Below are 24,277 nucleotides of genomic sequence, written 5' to 3'. Positions count from 1 at the left end.
AAGTCCTGAAAAATGTCTGGTTTCTGTACCTGAAAGTATGAAGAAGTTACAAGCTGTTTGAGTGACAACTAATGCCCAAATCCTTTGAAGCTACTGTTTGTATATGAACAGGTGCCGCCAATTAAGCAGAGACACAGCGCTGAGTCAGTCTGAAGGCAGAAAAAACAAAAACTACACATGTCACAGTTTAAAATTACATATTCTAAAAAAGGCCAAAAATGTGTGTAAGTATTGTTTGTGAAGTGTCAGATTTGTGGAAGTTATTTAAGTTAAGTTTTTTTTAAAGGTTTGATGTGCAGCGGCTGAATTTAAAGTGCGAGGCTCTCAGCCAATCAACATCAAGTTGCTGCCACTAACAAGATGCAATACACACATATGGGGAAGGCTTAAAAATCTTAAAAAGTATTTTTAACTTGCAAATATACAATATCCATACACAGGTCCATACGCTGCAAAACAGCCCTGAGCCACGACCCCAGCCTTCATAAAGCCACGACCCCAGCCTTCACCGAGCCACGACCCCAGCCTTTACCACACTGCATCTTTGGGATCATTACGCAACTTTGTCTCATCGGTCCACAGGGCGTTCTCTATTCTTTCTCATTCTCTATTTCTCTCCATCTATGAACACCATTGAGGTATCTGAAATATCTGAAAAACTGTGAACTGTGAAATATTTGAAAATGCTGAATGGGAGGGTGAAAGTATGAAGTTTGAATGGTTTTCTGCCTGAAAGTATGAAAAAGTTAGACAATTGAAGTCTGTGTTGAAGACATTTGAATAGTTTTTAATGGGGATATCTTATATCATATTTTGGATAATATGAAAGATATGAACACCAAAAGTCATAGAAATAATGTCCTGAATATTCTAAACATTCCAATGTTTGAATGGTGCCTAGAGGTTTAAGTATACTGAAGTAGTTCACTACCAAAAAAAACAAAACCTACGGGAGAAAAGAAAAGAACAGTACTTGTGAGTGATCAGACTCTGACATGAGTGCGCATCTTTACGCACAGTGCACGAGGACAGTCGTCGTGGAAAACACGCAGGCATATGACACTGTGGTTTAGGATGAGAGAGGAAAGCGGGATCTTGGTTTTAGGGTGTGTGAGAAAACGGAAAAAAGGCATCTGTCAATGTTGGAGGGGGCCCTGAAACGTCACATCCACAGACGCTGTACGGAGCTTGTTTGGTCTTTACACGGAGAGAGAAAACACGCAGCTGATCACAGGACCGCAGACCTCATCACACTCAGCGGACAGCAGTTGTGTGGTTTTGAAGCATTGTAACAATGGAGAGTGTTCGCCTTGGATCACTGAGGAGTCCTATTGTTTATTTTTTGATGACTTTCCCTCTCATCAACGCAACACCTTTCCAGTACAGCATGTTTCAGGGAAACGCGTATTCTGGAAGCGAAAGAAACAAGTGAGTGAGTGGGACTTCGACACCTTATTTCCTATTTGCATGCGTGTGATTTGTAATTTTTGTAAAAGTTGTCTTTCATCCATCACAGGTTGCATTAACCGCATGCTTTTACGCACTGCGCGTAAATTATAGCATTACTCTTTACTAAGAAATTACACGCAGCGCAACTTAATTCATCAGGGTTGATAAATTGGTGCTTTTCTATAGGAACTGGTGCGCCTACGTGGTGTACAAGAACGTCAGCTGTGCCGTCGTGGGAGGCACGGAGAGCTTCGTCCAACCGGAGGCTCTGCCGTGTCCCCCGGAGGTGCCAAACTGTGCGCAACAAGTCATGTAAGTGCCAAGACGTCCAGTTAACTGGGTGTAGGGCGTCTGTTTGTTTTATTATTTATTTGAACAATGTGTTGCAGTTACTATTATTATCCAAAGTTAGTTTTACGCAATGTTACGCCTTGGGAATTGTGCGTCTCTGGTAGTGATTATTCACTTCAGAGTCGACCTGATGCTGCCAACTTTTATTTTATTTTATTGACACTCCCAATAGTGTTTTAAGCCTTAATTTCTCCCTTCATTTCTGAGTATTCTTAAATCTTCAGGGATCTTCACTAAATCTCCCTAAATCGCCACACTTGGGCACTTTTGAATCTGGGTTTGTCTTTGTTTTGCTTCACCACAAACACATTTATGAGACGGAATAAATCATGGGTGAGAGGCTTTTGGGCCAACACTGTTCTCATTGTACTGACTGGAAATGCCAAATCTGTAGCTGCTTCTTGCCAGCCACATGATTAACCAATTACACGTGTGACTGTGGTGTTTATAGTGTGTGTTGTCTGAAAAGAGATTTTATGAAGATGAGAGCTTCATGTTGGAACTGTTGGATTTAGGTGTTATATGTTCCCAGATATCGGACGCACTTTCGGCCCATGTACAAGATTGGCTACAAGTCTGTAACAGAGCTGGAGTGGAGGTGCTGCCCGGCGTACCAGGGCTACGACTGCAGAGAGCTGAAAGACGCAAATCTGCATCAAACAGACCAATGGATTCACACGCCATCTGCATCTGGACATGCTCAAGGTCAAAGACATGATCACAATTAAGACTTGGCATAACAACGTGTGTAACAAACTTAACATATTAGACAACAGCAAAGGCAATGTCAGAATCTTAATTAGATCATTTTATGCCCATGGTTCCAATCTTTTTAATGCAATTTCTCTCATGGGAAGCATCATGTTCCCTTTTTCTGATTTTATCCCCCATAGATGTCGAAAAACGAACAGAGGGTCAAAGAAATCAACCGCTGGGAGTTGGGGGGCAGTCTGGAGGTCAGACAGGTCATGTGCAGCTGGGAGGTCATGGTGGATCTCACAGTGTAAGACATCTAGAGGAAGAGGTGCAGCAACTGTCCCAGATGGTCCTTGACATGCAGGCGAGAATGACAGACATGTCCTCCAATTTGAGATTGGATTTTCAGGAGGATGCCAGTAAAATGCTGATCTCACTCCTAAATAACCCCAGGCAGCCTGCCAGCGCACGCAGCGCACAGACCCACACCGTTGAGCTGCAGCATTTCCCCTTAGAGCAGGCAATAACACCTCTGGATGAGGTCATGACCAAGATCAGCCAGGTCACAGACACTCTGGAGTCCAAGAGCAATGCCCTGGATGACCTTTTGGGTCGTGTAAACCATAATGAGGCACAAATTCGTCTTCTAATGAACGTTAACGAAAGCCCCCAGGCCACAGCCCCTCCTGCCACGCCCTCTGTTAGTGATGCAGACCTGCGTGCCTATGTGGATGCAAGGATCGACACCCTGAGAGAAGAGATGATGCAGGGCATGGACATTAAACTGGCAGATTTAAAGAACTTGTGCGAATATAAGATCATGTCTGTCCGGGATGAGTGTGAGGGACAAGAGACCAACTACCTCAGCCTGGCCGAGCTCATGGACTCTAAGGAAACTGACCTCCGCAATGAAATTCAGGACCTTAAAGCAAAACTGGATGCTCCAGGAACCGAAAACAAGGCAGTGCCTGGAAACACCATATCTGACTCTGTTCTGGCTCGTGTGGAGAACCTGGAAATCCATCTGAACTTATCTGAGAAGACTACGGCAGAGCAGTGCTCCTCTGTGGAGCAGAAACTGAGGAAGGAACAGGGTGAGGTCATCCAAGGCTTGAGGGGGACTCTGGAGGACAGGCTGACTTCCATAGAAGACAGAATCACAAATTTGTCGGTAGATGCGACTCCCATTTTGCCAGCTGTGGTTCAGACACTGGATCAGGATGCGCCGCAGATGGAGGTTAATTCTCTGAAGGCCACCGTTGATGCTCTGGAGGACAGAATCAATGTCTTGGACCAGCTGTGCTCAAAGGACTGCACGTCTAATTTGAATGTTGTAGAAAACATTCAACAAGACTTTCAGAGCTACAGAACTGCTATAGATGCAATAGAAATTAATGTGAAAACTCAATCAGATGGTTTCAAAGCCATGGAGGAGTTTATCCAGGGGAGTCTGCTCAACTGCAGCACTGTTATAGGGAAGACACACAGTGAGCTGGACTCCCTGAGAGGGCGTGTGGGCCTGTTGGAGGGTTTGCCATCGGATGTCGGCAACTCTGTTAACCTGCAGCCTCAGGTGTTGCCAAACCACAACTCCACTGGGGGTCAAGTTAACGTGAAGGTGGATCAGGAGGTCGAGGAGCTTTTGGGGCTTCACAGGACTGAGCATGAAGATCTCAGACAAAAGCTGGACGAGCTTAGCAGGGAGGTGAAATCTGAGGCTGATCAGTGCAGGGAAAAAAGCCAAGATGTCAGGAAGGAAGTTGAAGCTGTGGACCGCCGCGTATCAAATGTTGAGAGTTTATGTGGCAAGCTGGAGCCCATCTCAGGTAGCCTGCAGAGGATCAAAGAAGGTCTGAATAAACACGTGAGCGGGCTGTGGACTTGTGTCAACCAGCTGAATGGCACGTTGACGTCTCACGCCAGAGATATTGGAGGTTTGAACGACACTTGTCAGAACCTCCAGAATTCCATCTCTAACGCTGCCAAAGACCTAGAGGGTCTGACGGAACCTTCGCTTGGGAAGACGGGTAAGCTGCAGCTACTTTGACTCTATAAGTGAGCCAAGGAAAATCAATCATTGTGTGTATTGTCTGTAATCTCTAAACATGGTTGATTTGTATTAGAAACAGGTTGAAATAATCTCAACACAGTGGATTTTCTTATTTGAAGATAAATTTAGAACTCACTAGTGGACAAAATGACTTATGTAGATGGAGTCACAGGCTGTTTGTTTCAGTTATGCCACTAAAGTATGTGTTTAATGGCGAGCCTGCAGCATAGGAGCGATTCATTGTCTGAGTGGGTGAGAGGAAGTTGTATTTCCATTCAAACCGCTTTCAGAGTTAAAGGAGGCAAAGCTGATTGAAGACACATGTTTGAATTAATGGACCCGCTTGTATTGAGCAATGCCTTGGCTTCAAGAAATATTGCTCTCTGGGCTTCCCTGTGCATCCAAGAGTGTACTCGTGTGTGTGTGTGTGTGTGTGTGTGTGTGTGTGTGTGTGTGTGTGTGTGCGCGTGTGTGTGTGTGTGTTTGAATTTGTGCATCCGTAAAGTGATCATGTTCACCTACTGTAATGTACATTTTGTTTATAGGTAATGCTTGAATCTTGCCGTTGTAAATATAAACTAGCAGCACGGCCGTAATGTTTAAGAGCTCAGGTAACTGGTTTATGGGACAGCTTGATCCAGCATGTGATCCAGTCTGGAGTCATATGGTGAGCTTGAATCAAATGGTCCTTGTTCCGAATCAGACATCAGGAGACTCAGTTCCTGGGCACGTATGCATTTTGCAAATAATGTACAGCCTTTTCTCTTGTAAATGCCCCAGTGGTGACTGAGAAATGTTGCCACCCAACACATGGTTGTTGTCATAATAAACCCTTTAAATCATCATTCTGTCAGTGGGACATTTAAGAGTTGGAGCACAGTTACTCATGTGTTCCACTCGGTAAAGACTTCCAGGGGGCTGTGTTGACATCTCTGCTGTGCTTGGCCCACTAGCGACCTCATCCTGTTGTCTCTCCCCTGGGTTATCTAAAGGGGACCGGGAAGTGCTGCTTACAGGAGTCCATTACAGGAAGATCTGAAAGCAGCTTATCAACAATCCACTCAGAGGGACCATTCAGGGACGCTCTTTGCTTCAGAGTTTAGATTACGTGGACATCGGTGTTACTCCTTTTGTCCTGGCACTGTTGCTTTGGCGTGTTCTAGCCCCGCTCTCTTGCCAACTTTGCATCATTTTCAAATGTGTTTGATACGTTTCCAATGCCAGAGCTCCTCTTGTCTTTAAATAAACTGTGAAAAAGTGAACCCTCATAGGCCTCCAAGTGCCTTTAGTCAAACCTGCTGCATGATGTCCTACTTGTTAAAGCAATACACCAGGGAAGTTACAAACTTTTAGAATTTATATCCAAATTAGGGCATCGACATTGATTTTTGTAAGTTGGAGCGTTTGTGGGGATACTTAGTGTTTACTTACCAGGTCAATGTACCAGTATGGAGCCAAGGAACACATTGCAACATTGAGAAGCCTGTAAAAGCTACTTGTTTAGTTAAATACAAAAATGTTCACCATTGCCTGAGAAAGTTTTTTTCCTATGATGTTTTTTAACATGGAACATCTGTATTTCTTCACGGATTTGCTCTCCTATATCCGATCGGCTCGCACCTTGTGAAATGTCGCCCCATAGGGTGAAGCAGCTGAGAGTATGTTGGAGTATGTATGGAGATATACACGCAAGGTGTTTATAAGGGGGAAAGCGGTCCCTAAAGAAAATGTTATGAACCTGAAAGGAGGTCAGGACAGAGATGGAGTGGGAGGTGACATGTCGACCTACAAGTGATAATTGTTGCTTTTTGTGTGCGGTGGGAAGGTGTTTCTGTTGTGTCTCTATGGCACAATCATTGATTTCTTCTGGCATCATATAGGAATTTGAAAACATAAACCATTGAGATTTTCTGCTCAGTGGTATTGCAGATATTTCGTATGGAATGTAGTGTACAGCTGTGCGTCTTTACTCAGAGATTTGTTCCGTCTGCCAAACAAGTCCAAGCGGGACAGTTTCCCAAGATATCAGCATGTTAACTGGTGATTATGTCCAAGTCACAAGATTTGTAGGGCACGAAAATAGAAAGAACACCGTGATACCATGGGGTTTCCTGCAGCATGAATGAGATAGTGCATTACATCAGCCTGCTCGTGTCCACTGCATTCCCTCATTATGTAAATGTTTTAGACAGATGTTATATTTACATAAACAGGGCCATACACTGCCTATTAACACTTCCCCCAATTGTTATTGTGCACGTGTGAAATGTATACGTTTCCCAATCCTTTCACTTGCATTAAAGCTCATCCTTCTCCTTGTGTTTGACAAGGAGGCCTCAGCTCACTAACAAGCTCCATTATGGGAAAGTACTGAGATAAGAAACGCAGCTTTCCTGCTGCCGACGTGCTTCAGTGGTTAGGCAGGTCGGTCATTGACCTTAGGGTGACGCACTCTGACCAGCGGTCGAACATGATAACCCCGCCAGAGGTCTCACAGTGGCTGATCCAACCAAAGATTGGACGTGATTGAAAGTCGGAAAGAACTTTCTTCTTTCTAAATTAGTCTCCTGCTCTATCTGGGAGCGCTCCTTTCGTTCTCTCTTTTCCGTGACAGAGTGGGTGTTCCATTAATGGAGACAGGTTTGGAGTTATTCAACAATCTGCTGTTTCTTATCAAGTAGGATTTGATTAAGTCAAGGTCTAAGAACATAGTCTGTTTGGAGAACAGTGACTCATAAAGTCAACACTTAAAGAGCTGTGTAGTCATTACGATGTGCTATTTAATGGGGAGAAAGGCAAACTTACCACATAAGGGGCTGTTGTATCCCAGAATTTGCCGGCGACTTAACAATAAGGAGCGGGTTTCCCATGCCACCCCTGAATGGACGCAACATTTAGATTTGTGCAGCTGCATTTGTTTAGAGCGCAGCCTTTCATCATAACACACACTCATTCATACGTACACACATTTTGACTTTTTCATCTACATGGCCTCGGGTTTGAAATCAGTTTTGAATCAGTCTCATCAAAGCCTCCTCAGCACACACTGGAGCACATACCTATAGCTGTATACAAGGTACAACATACTGACAAATGCAGTAAAACACGCATATGTGCACCACAAGCGTCTGTGCAGTCTTACCCCCGGTGCTGTTTTACAGGCTCAATCCCCCCCCAACACACGTGATGTTTAATAGGCAGACCTATAGTAAATGACCCTTTCCCTTGGGGTGAGGGGCAGTCTGTCTGCTGGATGTGTGGCCATGCTTTGGTATGCTGGTATGCCTTTTATGTGCTGGTTACCCTCTTGGAGTTTGCGCCAGAGAACAACACCAGCTACAGCCGTCAGACAAGAGGGCTGATTTGTTGATAAACCTCAGAGTGTCTCAGTCGTGGTTCTCAGGAATGCATCAGGCCTTTAGATCTGGCCTGTTATTTTCTGTGTTTATGTTCTTAATAACAGGCTGAGATGATCGGCCACCATTTGGTGTAATGAGAGCAGAGGGTGATCCTGCTATAAACATAAACACAATTGCATGTTCTTTGATTGGTTGTCTTAGCGTGAAAATGCAATGTTTGATATAATTGCATGCAAGCTGAAGCATGTGAACAAAAGCTCAAATTTACACAATTACACCAAGGGGGTTCTGTATGGGAAATACAGGGACAATACAACCTTAATTAATATGATAGCCCTGCAAACATATTTGAGGTATAAGTTGTCTGTTCTGTTAACCTATTTTGGCAATAAGCTCTTTCAGTGTGGAAAAAGTCCCAAAATGATTATGTGCAATATACTTTAAATCTACGACTTCATGATTACAGTCGACTAAAAGTTAATGCGCAACCATTTTGTCTAAGTCGGTATTTAACTGCTCGCAGCAAATCAGTAAAACTCAAAGACTGAAAAAGGCTATTTGATCTTTATATGTGCAGAGGAATCCTTCCCCATTTATCTTCACAATCCTTTCCACTCAGGATTTAAAGGTTTCAAAGGGGAATATGATGCATAGGGGTGAATGTTAAGAGGGACTGTCTGACCTCCACAAAGCTCCATCTGTCTCTGTCTGACCCTGTCACTGTCTCTCTCAGTTGTTAAGCCTGGTGCTGCTGAAGACACGGGACATCACCAGGGGTCCATGACGCCTGTAAAGATCCCTGCAGTGCTGGCCGGCCCCTTGGACGCCTCCCTCCCGCAGCTACATGTGATGGAGTCCGGGGAGGCCGGACCACCTGGGACCATGGGCTCGTCCAAGCTGCCCAAAGGGACTCATGGCAGCATGATGTCTGAGCAGGGTTTTGCCGGAGCTCCAGGTGAGACGAATCAGGCGATCTAGTTTGCGTGGGCAGCTGTCAGCAGTTGTGTTAACGAGGCATTTGATGTAGTGTTGGTGACGGTCCACTAGGGTGGCTCCTTGCCCATGTACGAGCCGGCTGACTCAGCGATTCCATGACTCGGGGCTGAATCAGGGAACAGCCGGTATGAGTCAAAGGAGCTTCTACTCACTCTGGCTGATCAAGTTTTAGGTTGAGACACTGGTTCACTCCATCTAAGCATGGGATCAGACAGCATGCACACACACACATACACACGCCCTCTTCTGCATGTTTTCCAAGCATGCTTTTACACGTGTTCCTGTTTCCATAGCTCACCCCGTCAAAGCCACTGACTTCCCTAAGCAGAGCATGCCACTCATCTCAGGTAACGCTCTTTCACTTTCTCATTTACTGTAAGACGACTGAGCTTTTCCATTGTGGGTCACATTGCCGTTCTTCTCAGCAGATGTGAATGAGCCCCACAGACCATCATTACAAAAGCCTGACATGGAATCAGGTCAGAATCTATAATTTATTCCAGATTTTGCCTCTCTGACTGTTTTCTAGTGAATGATGATGTTTTCCGTGTGTTTAGGTGAGAGGGTCTCCTTCTCCGCTGGTCTCACTCTTCTGCCCTTCCAAGGAGGGATCGGAATCATACGATTCAACAAAGTGCTTCTCAATGACGGAGGACACTACGACCCCCACACAGGTACAAAAATAGCATAAAAGCAAGTTATAAACACTGTTGACCCACAGTTGCATTGCATTGCCAGAAGGGAAATGTCCATCAAAGTTTCTGCCAATAAGAGCAACTTGGATTACAACTTTTCTATCTCAGTGTTTTTACATGTTCAGCCCTGTAATGTGGTTTGGATCATGACACACATTGACTTAACGCCCCCCCCCCGTGCTGTCAGGTATCTTTACAGCTCCCACAGATGGCCGCTACCTGCTGAGCGCTGTGTTGGCAGCCCAGCGAGGTGAGAAGATCCAGGCGGTCCTTTCTGTGTCTAATCGCAGCATCCAGAGGCTGGACACGTCAGGGTTCTCACCCGGGGCGACAGCATCCACCTCGCAACCACAATGTAACTGTAGCAGCTCGGCCTCTGTGAGCTTGGTTCTGTCTCTGAGGAGGGGAGACCGAGCTTCACTGCTGATGACTGCAGGGAAGCTGGCCGTGTCCGCCTCAGCTGAGACCTTCTCCTCCTTCAGTGTGGCCCTGCTTTACCCCTACCCATCTAAACGGTAACCCCGCCCCTTTCAGTGACAACGAGCGAAGTCAGAAGTGGAGCTTGATGAGTATTAATATTGTTTATATTGTTGTGTTTGCAATGTGTTATTATTTTTCATTGATCTTTGTATCTTGTGAGCTACTGCAGTGCAATCAGTACTTTCTTCATATTTAAACTACAGAAGTATTCCTACAAGCTTTGACAATCACTTTTTTATGAACTTTACTGAGCAGATTAGAGATGCAGAAGTGATGTTTCACTAATGTTTACTGCTATCAGTTTTATTTATGTATTATAAGTAGAGGTTCTGATGAACACACACACAAACTTAAGTTGTAATAAGCTGAAAACAATAGCTCTGACATATTAATGATTCAATAAAAGCACATACTTTATCTTAAAGGCCTGTTTATTATACACACATAATATACTGATTTTATATACATCTATATATACACACATACATCCAAATTGACTTCCTGAATGACTTATTACTAGTCTACAGACATTAAACCCAAAGACACATTTTTCAGATGTTTTGTGTTTTTGAGGCAAGTTTAACAGACAGAGTGAAGATCAGAGTTGCCAGTCTGAAACCCAGTTGGGACATACAGGCTGCATGTTCATGTCAAGTGGGTTTCCATATTGTATTCACAGGAATCTACATTAAGCAGCAGCAAAGGCTCTTTGTGAAACAAAAGTAAAGAAAATGACAAAAACAACTAAAATACTGCAGATGAAATGTGTGATCTCCTCACACAAATGACACTTTCATAGAAAGATTAAACTTAGAAACAAAACTAACATGAGGCAAAACAGAACAAGATCGCAGATACAATGGCAGAATCACACACATGCACGTCTGTCATCTGAAAACAAATTCAGTGTTTTGCTAAATCCTGATTTTGGAACAATACCTCATGGCTGACGCATGTATGAGTAGCAGTGATAATGTGCTTTCTGACACTTCACAGTGCAATAATGTAATGTGAGAAACTGAGACAAATCACTATCATCTCACATTACTTTATCTTAGAATAAAAGTGCAAAACTGTTAAGCTTTGGAGCAAAGATTCAAGCTTTCTGCACATAAAATAAGACCATCCAGTGAATAAGGCCTGAAGTAGAGGACCACATAGCAGCGCAACATGTTGGTTTGTATCTTCAGTCTGTCAGTGACATTTACGGTTATTTGATTAACGGCTCAAGTCATTGAGAAAGGAAAACTACAGACTTATCCAACTTCTTCTCATTCTTCCAAACATTGTGCAAAGTGTAGGGAACAACTGATGAGTCACACATTTGACTTTCAAATATGTCAAAAGCTACAGACATGCTTGTGAAAATACACCACGTCCTGGGTGTAGCTGAAGCCCAGCGTTTTAAGGGAATAAACCCGCAATAAACCGAGACAGATGGTGCAGTGCATTAAAAATGGTCCCAGAAAATATCTCATACTATGGTGAGATCATGATTCTCTCCTGCAGAGGAACATGGAATACAGTAATATTCCAAAAATGGAGTGTGCAACTAAAATAGTCATAGTCAATAGTATTCCAATGGTCTACAAAATTGACTCGGACAAAGTTTCATCAGTAGTGAGCCAGTGCATTCAGTCATCGTGGATTTAAGTGCCCACAATGTTACACGAGGAAACTATTGCTCGAGGTTCTACTCATCGCCTGTGACTCATCCAGAACGTTGATGACGAGCCAAAGTTTGAATCAGTGCAGCTCCTCCAAACAAACCTTGGCGATCGGCTGCCTCCAGAAACAAAAGGAGCTGAACTCCGGGCAGCTGAAGGTGGCGCTGTGCTGTGTGCTCCGTAAAGGAAAGACGTGCTCCACCAGCTCGCTCAGACGGCTGTAGCTGCAGAGCGGAGAAACGCGGCACGAGCGCTTAACATTTGGGAAGCGGCTGAAAAGTTAAAACAGTGATTTGTTTGATACTTACGAGGTTTTATTGCCTTTGGCCTGCTCGAGTATGAGCTCCCCCTTTGGGTTCACTGTGAATATCCGGTACACAGGCACCCCCACTTGCTTGTAGGCAAACACGTCCTTACATTAAGAAATATAAAAATAAGAAATACAAAATAATACAAAATAAAGGTTTGTTGTCAAAGCGATTACTTCGGACAAAAACACAAAGACACAAAGACAATGTCAAAGTGAAGTAAAACCTCTTCACATCACAACAAGAAGCAAAAGTGACGCTTACATTTTCTCTGTTTCCGAATGCGGCGTAGAAAGGGTGTGTGTTCGGGGAGAAAAGGTTCCTGATGTCCGTGAGGCATTCCACCTTAAACTTCTCAGGCTTCTTCTCTATGATCTCTCTAACAAGAGAATTCAAAAGCAATGGATTAGTTTCAACCTTTGACCTTCTGCTGCCTGTTTAATTTTAAGAGAGCTTAATGTAATTCAGGGCGACTTTAAGACTCGACACATTTGTGAAGATTTGACAAAGTTTTACTGCCGCATTACACAAAAATTAGATTTGACCTCAAACATATTTTGGACTAAATAGTCCCATTCCCATAACTAGTCATGACGAGTTTCCTTCATAAACATTTACACTGCTGACTTATTTGACCTTCCAAATAATGATAGAGTGAAACACCTTTGTTTGTTGGTTCTTACCTGTGGAAGGCAGAGAACAGGCTGCTTGGGGAGAGCATGAGGGGTCCTTGAGGTAACAGAGTCCCCCGGTCGTTCACCCAGTGCAGGTAACCTCGGGTCATGTCAGCCATGCCGATGGCTCGGGCCGAACAGTACAGGAACTTATATCCGTTCCTGCGGTTGTCACAGACACTGAGTCACAGTTTGGTCTTTAACTGTCGTAACGCAGTGTAATCGGCGGTGATGCTTACTCATGCACAGAGTTGTAAAGTTTTGCAATCCCTTGGTGCGTCCAATCTTTCCCCAGCTGAGGTAGAATGTGACCAAATACATCTGATCTGGGGAGGAAAACGTTTATATCCAAGTTAGTGTTCAACATTTGTCCTTTAATAATGAATAACAACATGATTTATGAGGGCTGCCTGTGATTAAATATCTGATATCTAGACTCTCTTACTTGGTGATGGTGCCGTCGATGTCAGAGATGATGACCTTGTCATCCCAATTCCACAGGTAGATGGTTCCCTCACAGCGGCACGTCCCCTGGTACTGTGTGGTGATGCTGAAGGTGACATCATTAGGTCCGTCCCTCAGCTTCAGGCTGGCCTGTATAGGAGAAAGAGGTTTTAAAAGAAACAAATGCCACAGGTTGAAGGTCATGTTCTCTCAGTCAAGTCTTACTATCTGGTCAGATGACAGACGGAGAGACTTTTTGTAGGAGGGAAACGTGGACGGCGTTGGTGCCTCCGTCTGCACGTGCTCAGGTGCAGCTGTAGGTGCCACAGTGTTCATCTCTTTAGACTCGTCATCGCTAGACCACTCTGGTGCTTTCTGCCTGCAGACAGAAGAGCAACAAGAACAACAATGACTGAATACAGGAGGGTGAGGACAGGCTAATAAAGTTCACATTTTAAATATGGAACATGGTATTTGTGTACTAGTATTACATTACTCCGTCTGACCGCTTTAAAACAGAAAAGCCCTGCAGAATCATTTACAGTCACAAGAGGGCAGCAGCACACCACGTTTGGCTGTAACTCTGCAGGAGTTTCAGCAACATAACTGAAATTGGGAATGCCTCCTTAATTATCTTATCTCACGCACAGTTGGAACTAGAACCTCACAAGTTGAAACAAACAAATATTTAACGTCGTAATAATGACGTTATGAGACAAGATGACAATATTGCTTAATGACTAACACGCTGATCCCGCCTCTATGTGCCATGTTGCTCCAACAGCGTGTGTTTGTGTGTGATCTGATCTGGGCTTTGTTGCTGACTCACTCGGTTTGTGAGGCCTGCTGGAGGGCAGGACTGTCTCTGCTCAGGGACTCCTGGCTCTCTGACTTGGTCTCTGATGACTAAGGAGAAGAAAAAAACATCAGTAAGTCTCAGACCCAACACGCAACACACTCGTACTAAAGTCTTTTACTGGAAGTGAGCTGAGATGAGTATTGCACGCTTGACAATACTTTTTTTAAGTGTTGTAAATTTCACAGCTTATAAATTATTTATATTACAATGCAGAACAATCACATTAAGGTGAGTCAGGCGTTTGGCCGGCCTGTTCAGTTGTTTAGACTAATTTACAAAACAAAAGTTAAACAAACAGTGCTGGGTTTCACTCGGCCCACCCTATGCGGATAGCATCCATACGTTTACGCAAACACTTTGAGTACCTGCTTCACGCTGCTCTTCCTCCAGAACCACCAGCGCCCAGACTTCTTTGGCATTCTCGCCTTCACCCAGGACTCCTCTGTAGCCTGCCAGTCACATAAACGGCTCCGGTTTTTAATGAGGTCAATGTGCAGATGTAACAGCTTTAAATTGTAAATGTTTTAGATCGGCAGATACCTTGGGCAAGTTCTTCTGAAACGCCTGCATACAAAGTATCAAAGGTGCTGCCAGCGTCCAGTTGTAATATCTGTGAAATAAAGATTTGTTTTTCTTACCATGACCATAATAGCATTTTAATTATTCATATGTCAAACAATGACATAGTCCATGTATTATAGCAAATGTTGATTCAAAACGTGTTCACACTGACCTATTTGCAATTCTAACCACCAAATTGGGATTGTCAATAATTGCAGGATTCTCAGAGAACTCATGGTATGTGATGATGTGCTCCATGAACCTTTCTGGAATAAATAAGACAAAGGGCTCATTATGAAGACTTAAGGGCAAACAGAGGGAATGAAGTCTGACATTCATGTGTACAAACTGGCCATAACATTGTACAGATCGTTCAATCCAAAAATAACTTTCTTTTAATATTTATTTGGGGGAAAAAAGGTGCTCAGCCGACTGGAACGTCTGGAAGATAAGAGGACGGTGATGTTCCAGCTTCTAGCCGCATCTCACCTTTAGAAATCTCTGAGGTCTCACCGACGCCGCCACAGAGCGACAAGGTGATGTCGGGCAGGTCGCCGGCAGAGTCGGACAGACACTCTGTGCCGCTGTCTGCCGCCGCGCTGCCCACAGACTGAGGTGACTGCGAGTCCGAATGCATCCCCACCTCCTCCCAGTGTTTCGGAACCTGCTCGGACTCACTGAGACACACACACGGAAACAGAGAAACATTTATAAACCCAGCCAGCTAAATCCTTCACAAGAGACACAGAGGAGCTTTGATTCCTTTCTTAAGCGCAGGCAGTGTTGAGTTCTTACCACAGTGCCATCAAATATCACATTTTGCAGGATTGTTTTAAGATGATCCTTGAGAATTTGTTTACACTTGCATTGGGGCTTGAGGGCTTTGTTGAGCTAATGTGACTTCTCAGGTTTGTACCTTTTAGGGAAGTACCGGGCAGCAACGTCAGGTTCAAGTGCAATCAGATCATCCAGGTAGATGTCCTCAGGTCCCTGATGCTGACTTCTCTTCCTCACACCTGAATGAAGAGAATGGAAATCTGAGAGAGCTTACTTCATCCTTTCACTTCCTCTTCCTTTATGTCAATGCAAAAACAGCCTCAGACTGAAAACAACAACTCAGGCCTGAATGGAAGCCACATCCTTCCTGTACACACTTGCACTGGGTGTATTCTATCTAACACTGTGGAGCTTCACTACAAACTCTTCAGTGTTGGATATGAAGACAAAAACAGGTGAAATTAGTGCAGTCCAGTTACATTTCAGATTAAAATAATCAACATTGGTGTGCCTTGGATTGGTTATATTTTACCCATGTGGAATAACTGGAGAATATGTATAAAATAGGGTCAAATTTCTAGACAGTAGGCACTTAAATATCATAGTCAAACTGTATCCTGAGCTACCTCTTCTTTTGTCGCTGGTTTTGCTTGAGGCTTTTGTGTCTGCAGACTCTCCCGCCTTGATACTGCCCCCGCCGGGAGCAGGGCCATTGTCCCTGCGACTGGGTGGCGAAGACGTCCACCTGGTCTTCCACACTGATCTGCTGCTAAGGTCAGAGTTACTAGGACACGGCTCAGATGTAGAGATGGAGGAGTTTGACTTTAAAGGGCCCGAGTTTTTCTGAGTGGTGCTCGTGTTGTGCGCGGAGGGATCGGCTGAAGCTTCGGGGGGCTGGGGTTTGGAGCTGCACTCGTCTGGTTTGAGGGTTCGAGGTTCTGGTTTCACAAGACTGCAGATGGGATTCGTGGGCGTCTCGTCTGTCCTCAGGTCTTCCTTCATGGCTTCTGAGGAGAGGATAACCCGGAAATGTGTGTTTTCTGAGGGAGTGATGGTCAACGTCTTTGCCTCTGATCTGTCCTTCTTACTGACCTAGATTTAAACAAAAGTAAGAAGTCAAGTCTTAAGTATCTCTGCAAACTCTGAGCTCACAAATGTTATCCCATACATGAACCATACCCTGGTGGATTCTGGGAACTCTCCCCAGGTCCACTGCATGTGGGAGTCCAGTCTGAGAATGCTCTCTGCAGGCTTCACGCTCAGTTCGGAGTCACTCTTTGGCAGCAGGGCCTCAGTCATTTCCCTGCTGTAAGCAAACAACATTTCCACTGAATCAGCTGTCAGCGGTTTGTGGAAGTGCTTTGCTTTACAACACTGACCCATTTATTTCTGCTCACACACAGGAAATAAAACCTCACCATTCCTCTTTTAACTATACTTAGGACAATGGAACAGGTTTGTCTACATATAAGCAAAAGTTGTTTTCCACTGGAAGAGCACACTGTTTCAAGAGAAAAGAATGCGTGTGATGAGGTCAAGACAGACAGAGAAAACGCAAATTAGCTGCTGCATGCATGTTTTGATGATTGCGTCTCCCTCAGAGTAAACACAGTACAAAGCGTTTGTGCGGCATATTGTATTTTTCTTATCTTATTTTTACAGTAATCTGATTTGTAATACTCTGATGAATGTTTGTATAAATAGAAAATAATGAGCCCAAGCCTTACGTGGTGCAGGGGGACCACTCTCTGTCAGAGAAAGGGTAGCTGTCCCATTCCAGGGAGGTAAGGGGAGAATGCTGCTTTGGGTCTGTGCTGTCCTTTGAAGTGGAGAGAGAAGAAGCTCTGAGGAAGGGTGACAAAAATAAACCAGCAACGTTACAACTAGAATTATAACATATAATCCAGTATCAGATCATAATCCAGTGTGTCACATTCACCTTCCATTGTGAGTGTTGACCTCCTCGTCTGAACTGAGCTCACAGGTCTCCAGCTCCCTGCCTGCAGGGACGCTTTGCTCTTCCTTGCGAGTTTCGCCCTTGTGTTTTCTCCTGCGCCTCTTCTTCTTCTTACCAGCTGTGCCGCTGCTGGACTGGTGGCTGCCAGGAGCAGGATCTTCTGGGCTCAAGGTCTGACCGTTCTCCACTGCAGATCCCCCACATCTAAGCTCTCTTCCCCTGATCAGAGCCTCTTCTGTAGGGATGGGGGACGTCACCAGGTGGGCCGGGACAATTTCCTTTGTGAGGTTAGATAAAAACAGAATCCAAATGGATGAGTTTGCACAAATTAAGAACGACATTCTGCTTTCCTCACATACAATACTCACATTGTGCTGCTGTGTCTCCTGGACAAAATAGGCCTCTCCGTTCTCTCCAAGCTTCAATTGTAGATCGACGGGTTCCCCATTGATTTCAACATCAATCTGCCAAGTCAATGAGACATTGCACAAGAGTTGAATGTACACATCAAGTACAATGCTTTGCGCTGAACTACCAGGTTGGCCTTCATTTCATCGCTTTAACACAAATTTATATCAGTTGAAATGATATCTGTGTGTGTGTGACAGCTTGTGCCACGTAAAACCATGAATGATGTTGTCCTTTAAGATTTGAAATTGTTTTTCCCCTGCCGTTTCTCCACAAATGCCCCGCCCACTTAATCACATGATTTACACAAATCTGCAAGCGACAGCCAGACTTCCTGTCGCTATCAGTTAGATGATGTTTTCCTTCCTTTTACTTTCACAATGATATTCGCCTCTTAAAAAGAGATGGGGCTAAAAATGAGCTTCACAGTGTGAATCCCATCTTATTCCTCGACTGACGCCCCTTCAGTGGCTATAAATAGAGACGGGACAGGCAGTTCTTGTTGAAAGCAGAAGGGATTGGATGGTTCAGAGAGCTGCAGAGGGCAATTAGAGAAATGGAGAGAAAATCTATCACGGGGCTCCATTATAACCCTTTCAAATAGTTTGTTCAATCTCCCCACTTTGTCATTCCACCAGACCTTTACTGAGCTAAGAGTAAATAATAGCTTAATAATAACTGGACCAGAATAATTTAGCTAATCAGATACCATCTCACAGGTTTAACACTCAATCTAATATAGGCTTTAAGACACATTTTCCAGAGTTGTGTGGGCACTCACCACTTTCTCTCTGGAGCGTAGCACCCCGAGTTTTCCAAAGCGGACATGGAAAGGGGAACACTGAAACGTCCCATCAGGCTGCCGGACCACGATCACGTCGATGCAGCCGGATAAGGTGGCCTGATTGATGCCTTTGTACAGCTCCTTCACCGTCACCAGCACCTGGCCCGCCAGTTGCCCCACGTAGTTCATTGTGTTCACCTGCCAACACCAAAAATAACCTTCGTAAAGTTTAATCTACAGTACATACTTGATATGTTCGGAGAGAAACATCTGAATGAATTGAATGAGCCTCAATGAACTGCAGAGTGAAACAACTCGGCCTTTTTTTAGGCCACTGGGCACTCCTGTTGTTCAGAACAGTCTGCAGACGAAATGCAACTCGGTCCCTGAACGAAGCTCTGTCCCATTTTCTTGAAAAGAGTCTGGGGCGGAAATTCACCGGGCCCTTGAACGCAGCATGAGGACACGCATCATCACATCCACCTCCTTTAATTGTTACCTTATGTACTAGACTGCTCCTTCTATGCATGAACATTGAGCTTTCATCTGTAGTGAAGATGTGGAACAGTGAATGAAACCATCACGCAAAGAATGTTGTTGTTTTCTGTAGTTTATAATAATGTTATATGGAGCAAATTCTTCAAAATGTCTTTATGGGGAGCACATACATACGTCCATGCATAAATCTTTATCTGTGTCTTTCAGTGAGCATTAAAGGTGCTGAAAAGTAGTGTCATCCTGCACCATAATAAACAGCCCCAGGAAACTCAAGTAAAGATTAAAAGAAAGTAAGACCTCATTCTGTCATGAAGATGAGCAGATGGTCTGCCTTCATCATCGCTCTGTCTGCTCTCAGGGAAGTCACACCCAATCCAAAAGCAGTGGGATAAAAATGAAACTAACCTAAATGAAGGCAACACACACCTCTTTTCTAATCTGCATTTGTAACTTAACAGACTAGAAATAAAAACCAATACAACACACACCTCTGATAGATCGAAACCTGGAGCGTAGAACGGGTCCTCAAGTAGCAACAAAACAAAGAGGCTACACAAGCGTGTTACAGTAATTTACGCTGAATTAAGTAGAGCTGCATACCAGCTGGATGGACTTTGAAACCATTCGGGCACTGAGCTAAACACTAATATACTTTAAGTCACAGGAAAATAAACTACATGGGTGGTACAATAATGAAGATAAACTCAACCGGGTGATTATTATGTCAATAGACAGGTAATACTTTCGTTTCTTAGGGTTGATTCTAGGTTTAAGGTGAAATGGGGTCAGGACTGCTGTTAGAAGATCAGCACTAAGGTTACAGACAAAAAAAATACTAAAATCAGACTTTGAGCAACAACTTTTGTCACCTGCTTCTTAAAGATTTAAGTCTTACAATCTATCATATAAATACATAATATCTAACGAGTCATAAGTTTAGCTTTTGTTTTATGATAAGAGTCAAACATTGCAGAACAAACTACTCATGACTCCAACATCTGAACTCACCAGGGTCCAGGTGGACATCAGGTGAACTCGCTGCTCCTTCTGCTCTATTGGAAACGTCCCTGACAGCTGCGTGCAGAACTAAAGGACAAGAAGTCTGGGGACTCTGCAGTGACCCACTCCACTCCCGCTCTCTGCCACGCACTACAGCTTTCTAACCCCTCTGACTGAACACAAACGCCACAATAACCCCCAGCCTGACCCTAAAACGCTTATGTAAACTGTCTGAACCCCCTCGCCCCATCCTGAGGTACAACCCTCCCTAAAAAGACCTCAAAACACAAGAGAGTGCCACTTAATTTTGATCTATAGGCCTTATGTAAATATTGAGACTGATAGAATGATACAAAAGTCCAAGAACATGTCTCCAAACACGCACCAGATGTAATATAATGCAGTGTGTTCCTGCATGTTTTCACAAAGCAGAAGCTTCTAGGTGATCGGCCATTACTGAAATGCTGAACTGACTACACACTGTCTGCATTAAGCACTCACACACACAAACACACAATTGCAGTAGCTAAACCCTCATTTGATCCCTCCAGTGTTCTCTCCTCAGTCAGGATTAAGTTACAGTTATTTGTTGAACGTATGCAAATGAAAGATTGTTTAATAATAAAAAAATCATTAATAATTGACCCTTGTTGAAAATGAAAGATTCACATTTCAAACTTGTTTGTTTGCATGTTACAGGCTCAAACTCTGAGCATGTCTCAAAGCAAATTGAACAATTGCTTATCCAGGTTTAACAACGGTTAACTGCAACGTTGGTGGAATGTCGAGCAAATTATAGAACCTTCTGAAGTCACCACATTGGAGAATACACTGAGGTGTGAGAGTTCATGAGAGGGAGGAAGGGAGGGAGGGAGGGAGAGAAAGAGCTGTTGTTGTTTGACCCCTTAACTGAGGTCATAATAGAATATACTTTCATTTCCTTTTTAAGCAAACATCATGCTAACCTGCCCTTCATTATCTGCCCATTTTGGCCACCTTCACCAGGATCCCAGCGTGATGACGTAACACTTTACAGCTCCACAACACAGTAATCTGGAGCGTCTCCTAGGAGACAGCGGGATTAACCTACAGCATAAACCTGAACAAAAGCCTAAAGGTGTGTATAGCCCTACTTGTAATCGTTTATGGTTACTGGACATTTTCAGGTCTAGCGCAAAAGATGTGATTTTATAAGACAACGATGACCACTGATACTGATAAAATACACAGACACACACTCATTCTCTGTGGGATAAACACACCTTCAGAGGGGTTAATCCTGTTTACAAGGTTATGGCTAATCTGACTTTCTCTGCCTGACCGTGTATCTCCCGCTCACTAAATCCAAGTGTCCAACGTGATTATTTTTCCCACACGCTGTTGTTTTGTCCAGACACCTTCTCGCCGACGTGCCTTTGTGCAAGCAGCTTGTCATTTCAAACACTGACCACTTCCTTCTCCAGCGAGGCAACACTGACACAATTACACAACTACATGACCATATCTTTGACTTGGGCTGGATGATAGTAGGATGTAGGTCCAATTAATTACCAACAATACTCATTCAACTCAATGGGATGTAACTTTTTACCATGTTGCACTTGACTAAAATGTTAAATATTAGCAATAACGATATTAATTGTACCAGTATCACCCACATTTGTTTGATCTCCTTTTTGTTGATAATAGTGATGTTTTGGTGCTTTCAAATGTCTAAACTTGGTGTAGGTGACATGAAAACAATTATTAATGTGGGCATAAACAGATGTAATTTTCATCCTCTGCAATGGGTGAAGAGAGGACGCAGAGACAGCCAGCTATATTATATATTGTAAACAACATTCCATAGCAAATCCCATTTCATAATTAAGCACTTCTTTAGGCTATAGATACATCAGGTCTACAGTTTCTCAAGATAATCTGATAATTTGCATCTTGAAACAATCAGGTTCTGTAGTGGAAGCCTGAACGATATCAAGAACTACAAGATCTGAAGCGCAGGATCTTCACTGGATAAAAAATATACTTCATATCTTTACCTTGTGAACCTCACAATGTAACCAAAGACTGAGATAAAATTGAAAAAATCCTGAAGTTGGGTGAAAGAACATTATTTTCTTCCAATGAGGCGTTTACGGACACCTTCCATAGGACCAAACACAGACAGATATACGGGAGACCGGTTAATAAGCTTTCATAAAATGGAGTAAATATTCGATACCTTTATCCCTGTCATCTATGAAAATACTTCGAGAGCGACTTACGAGTTACTGTACAGACAAGCAGCTCAATGACTCTTCAATAACTCACTTCGCGGTATTCATACAGAAAATACTGCGCGTATCGAGAAGACACACCATATTCGGCTGTGGAATATGTGAGGTATTTGCTAAAAAGCGGGTGGTAAAAATGGTTAATAAACGCCGCTTACCTCCCGCAGTCTGCCTGCTGCCGCGCGCCGAAGCCTGTCACTCCTCCGTGTGTGCGGGCGCGCGCATGTGCGTGCATGTGTCGCTCAGGCACAGACCACGTGACGATGCGGCTACCGGTCCGCACGTGATTGCTGCTAATGATGACGGGGTTAATTATTAAGGGTTTAATCTGATTTCTGCTCTGACAAACAATAAACAATGGAAAATAAAGGATTTGGTAATGAATGAAAGAAACAAAGCCTTCATACAGTTGACTTTACATACTGAATATTAAGCCCCATGACCAATAGACTGAATTTAACGTGTAAAATCTGTCTGTTGCCCCTTTAAGAAGCTGCAGTCAGCGGTTCAACGGCCACACTGTTGTCTCAACTTGACCTCTATGACACATTCACACGTTGATCTAAATTACTTCTGCCCCGGTTCACCTCAGGATTCTTTATGTTTGCTTTGTCCTCCGAAGCGGCCAAATCTGTGTTACGCTGTGCATTTCTGCCCAATGAGTGTGATCCGTAAAAAATCAATACAATATTCCAAAAGGCCTTTATTCCACAAAAGAACACACACGTATGTAAGATATCCAAATCATTTTGAGGGAAAGAGTAGAAATCATGCAGTGACAGAACTGAAAATATTATCAAGAAAAATATGGTCTGCTGATAAGATGCCAGATTCCATTATCTGTGCCATTAGTACACTTTATATTCATAAATATTTGATACAAGCAAACTTTATGATAGCTGAAAACACACCAGACACCAAATCACATCAAACCTAAGCTACTGAGCACTCGTCTCTCAGGGCTTTACTCAGTCTTCTCTGCTTGTGTCTCAGGTGAGGGTTCAGGTCCCACCGTGTCTCCCACCGCGTCCTCCTGCGGGTCAGGGACCTCCAGTTGGTCACCATCCTCCTCACAATGATCTTCAGTTTTTTCTGAATCTTTGGTTTCTGCATCAGCTGCATTCCGGTCTTCCGGTTTCTGCTCTTCCAGTTTCTGCTCTTCCAGCTCTGCACTTTCACTCTCCACTTTGCTTTCCAGCTTTTCCACAGAAGGCATCTTCAGAATGACAGAGGCTGCAAGGGAGCAAACAATGGCGATGAAGACAGAACTCAAAAGGAGGAAGAGTAAGCATTTGAAATCGTTTCAATGTACCGGTACCCTTTCGTGTTGGTGTTTTCTTTCCAGTGACCGAGGTTTTCATCTTTTCCTTTGGCGTGTTTGGACCAAACACAACATTTCCATCTGCATCAGTACTGTAGGAAGTCACTCCTAAGTCAGGCGTTCCCTCTATGACCTCCAGCTGAGAGGAGACGGACTCAAGTTAGGTAACACCATTTACTACGATTGTTCTTAAATCACAGAATGAAACTGTCACACCACGGATCAAAGAATAATGTCCTCTACTTACCCAGGAGGCTCAATGAGGTCAACCATAGCCCTAAATGTCAATGTGATCCACAATCACCACATGTAAGCTAATATTTGATCTAATGTCTGGTATTTGAGGAGGACACGACATGTGCATCCTGATATTCATACATCAGAGCAGATCATTTTAGCTTATTCACTAATAAAGATATGGATACACTGATATGAAGTAAAGATTTAATAATGTGGTATAGAAATTATGTTTAGGATGTCTCTCAATGTAATATAATGTAATTTGATGTCTGTAATGTAACCAAAATGACTGGTGTACACATATGACATTGCTGCACTCCTCCCTGCTGTTACTCTGTTACAGTCACAGCCATGACATGACACAAACAGCAGGATCTGACCGGACCTGTCAGACTCAAACTGCCCACACATCCTGCTGCTCACATAACGGC

At 43.7% G+C, this 24,277-nt stretch overlaps 2 protein-coding genes across 3 annotated transcripts; one reads left to right on the top strand and one right to left on the bottom strand.

Annotated features, from left to right (window-relative positions):
* The first annotated feature begins 1,129 nt into the window (after positions 1-1,129).
* emilin2b (elastin microfibril interfacer 2b) lies at positions 1,130-10,506 on the top strand. The gene is made up of 9 exons (XM_076158204.1): positions 1,130-1,428; positions 1,636-1,761; positions 2,333-2,505; positions 2,694-4,523; positions 8,639-8,860; positions 9,195-9,248; positions 9,330-9,380; positions 9,459-9,575; positions 9,784-10,506. Exons 1-9 carry the CDS (start codon positions 1,295-1,297, stop codon positions 10,113-10,115), a joined length of 3,039 nt encoding a protein of 1,012 aa, XP_076014319.1. The 5' UTR covers positions 1,130-1,294; the 3' UTR covers positions 10,116-10,506.
* A 126-nt stretch (positions 10,507-10,632) lies between these two features.
* Positions 10,633-22,505, bottom strand: LOC143006867 (phosphatidate phosphatase LPIN2-like). 2 transcript variants are annotated; one of them, XM_076158202.1, is made up of 20 exons: positions 22,444-22,505; positions 18,513-18,713; positions 17,692-17,787; positions 17,306-17,601; positions 17,094-17,210; positions 16,546-16,672; positions 15,993-16,458; positions 15,506-15,605; positions 15,079-15,266; positions 14,762-14,855; positions 14,569-14,638; positions 14,394-14,477; positions 13,999-14,075; positions 13,395-13,548; positions 13,171-13,319; positions 12,965-13,051; positions 12,735-12,887; positions 12,316-12,430; positions 12,052-12,155; positions 10,633-11,967 (listed from the first exon to the last, which is right to left on the bottom strand). In XM_076158202.1, exons 2-20 carry the CDS (start codon positions 18,702-18,704, stop codon positions 11,823-11,825), a joined length of 2,814 nt encoding a protein of 937 aa, XP_076014317.1. In that variant the 5' UTR covers positions 18,705-18,713; positions 22,444-22,505; the 3' UTR covers positions 10,633-11,822. The 2 variants fall into 2 exon arrangements, with proteins under 2 accessions (XP_076014317.1, XP_076014318.1); XM_076158203.1 differs by having other exon boundaries at positions 16,546-16,669.
* Between the last annotated feature and the right edge of the window lie 1,772 nt (positions 22,506-24,277).

The sequence above is a fragment of the Genypterus blacodes genome, unplaced genomic scaffold, assembly GCF_046128005.1.
Source record: "Genypterus blacodes isolate CSIRO-AG114 ecotype Tasmania unplaced genomic scaffold, CSIRO-AGI_Gbla_v1 ptg000076l_1, whole genome shotgun sequence".
Lineage (NCBI taxonomy): Eukaryota > Metazoa > Chordata > Actinopteri > Ophidiiformes > Ophidiidae > Genypterus > Genypterus blacodes.
The sequence above is the reverse complement of the archived record's forward strand: the minus strand, read 5'-3'. Positions and strand labels throughout refer to the sequence as shown.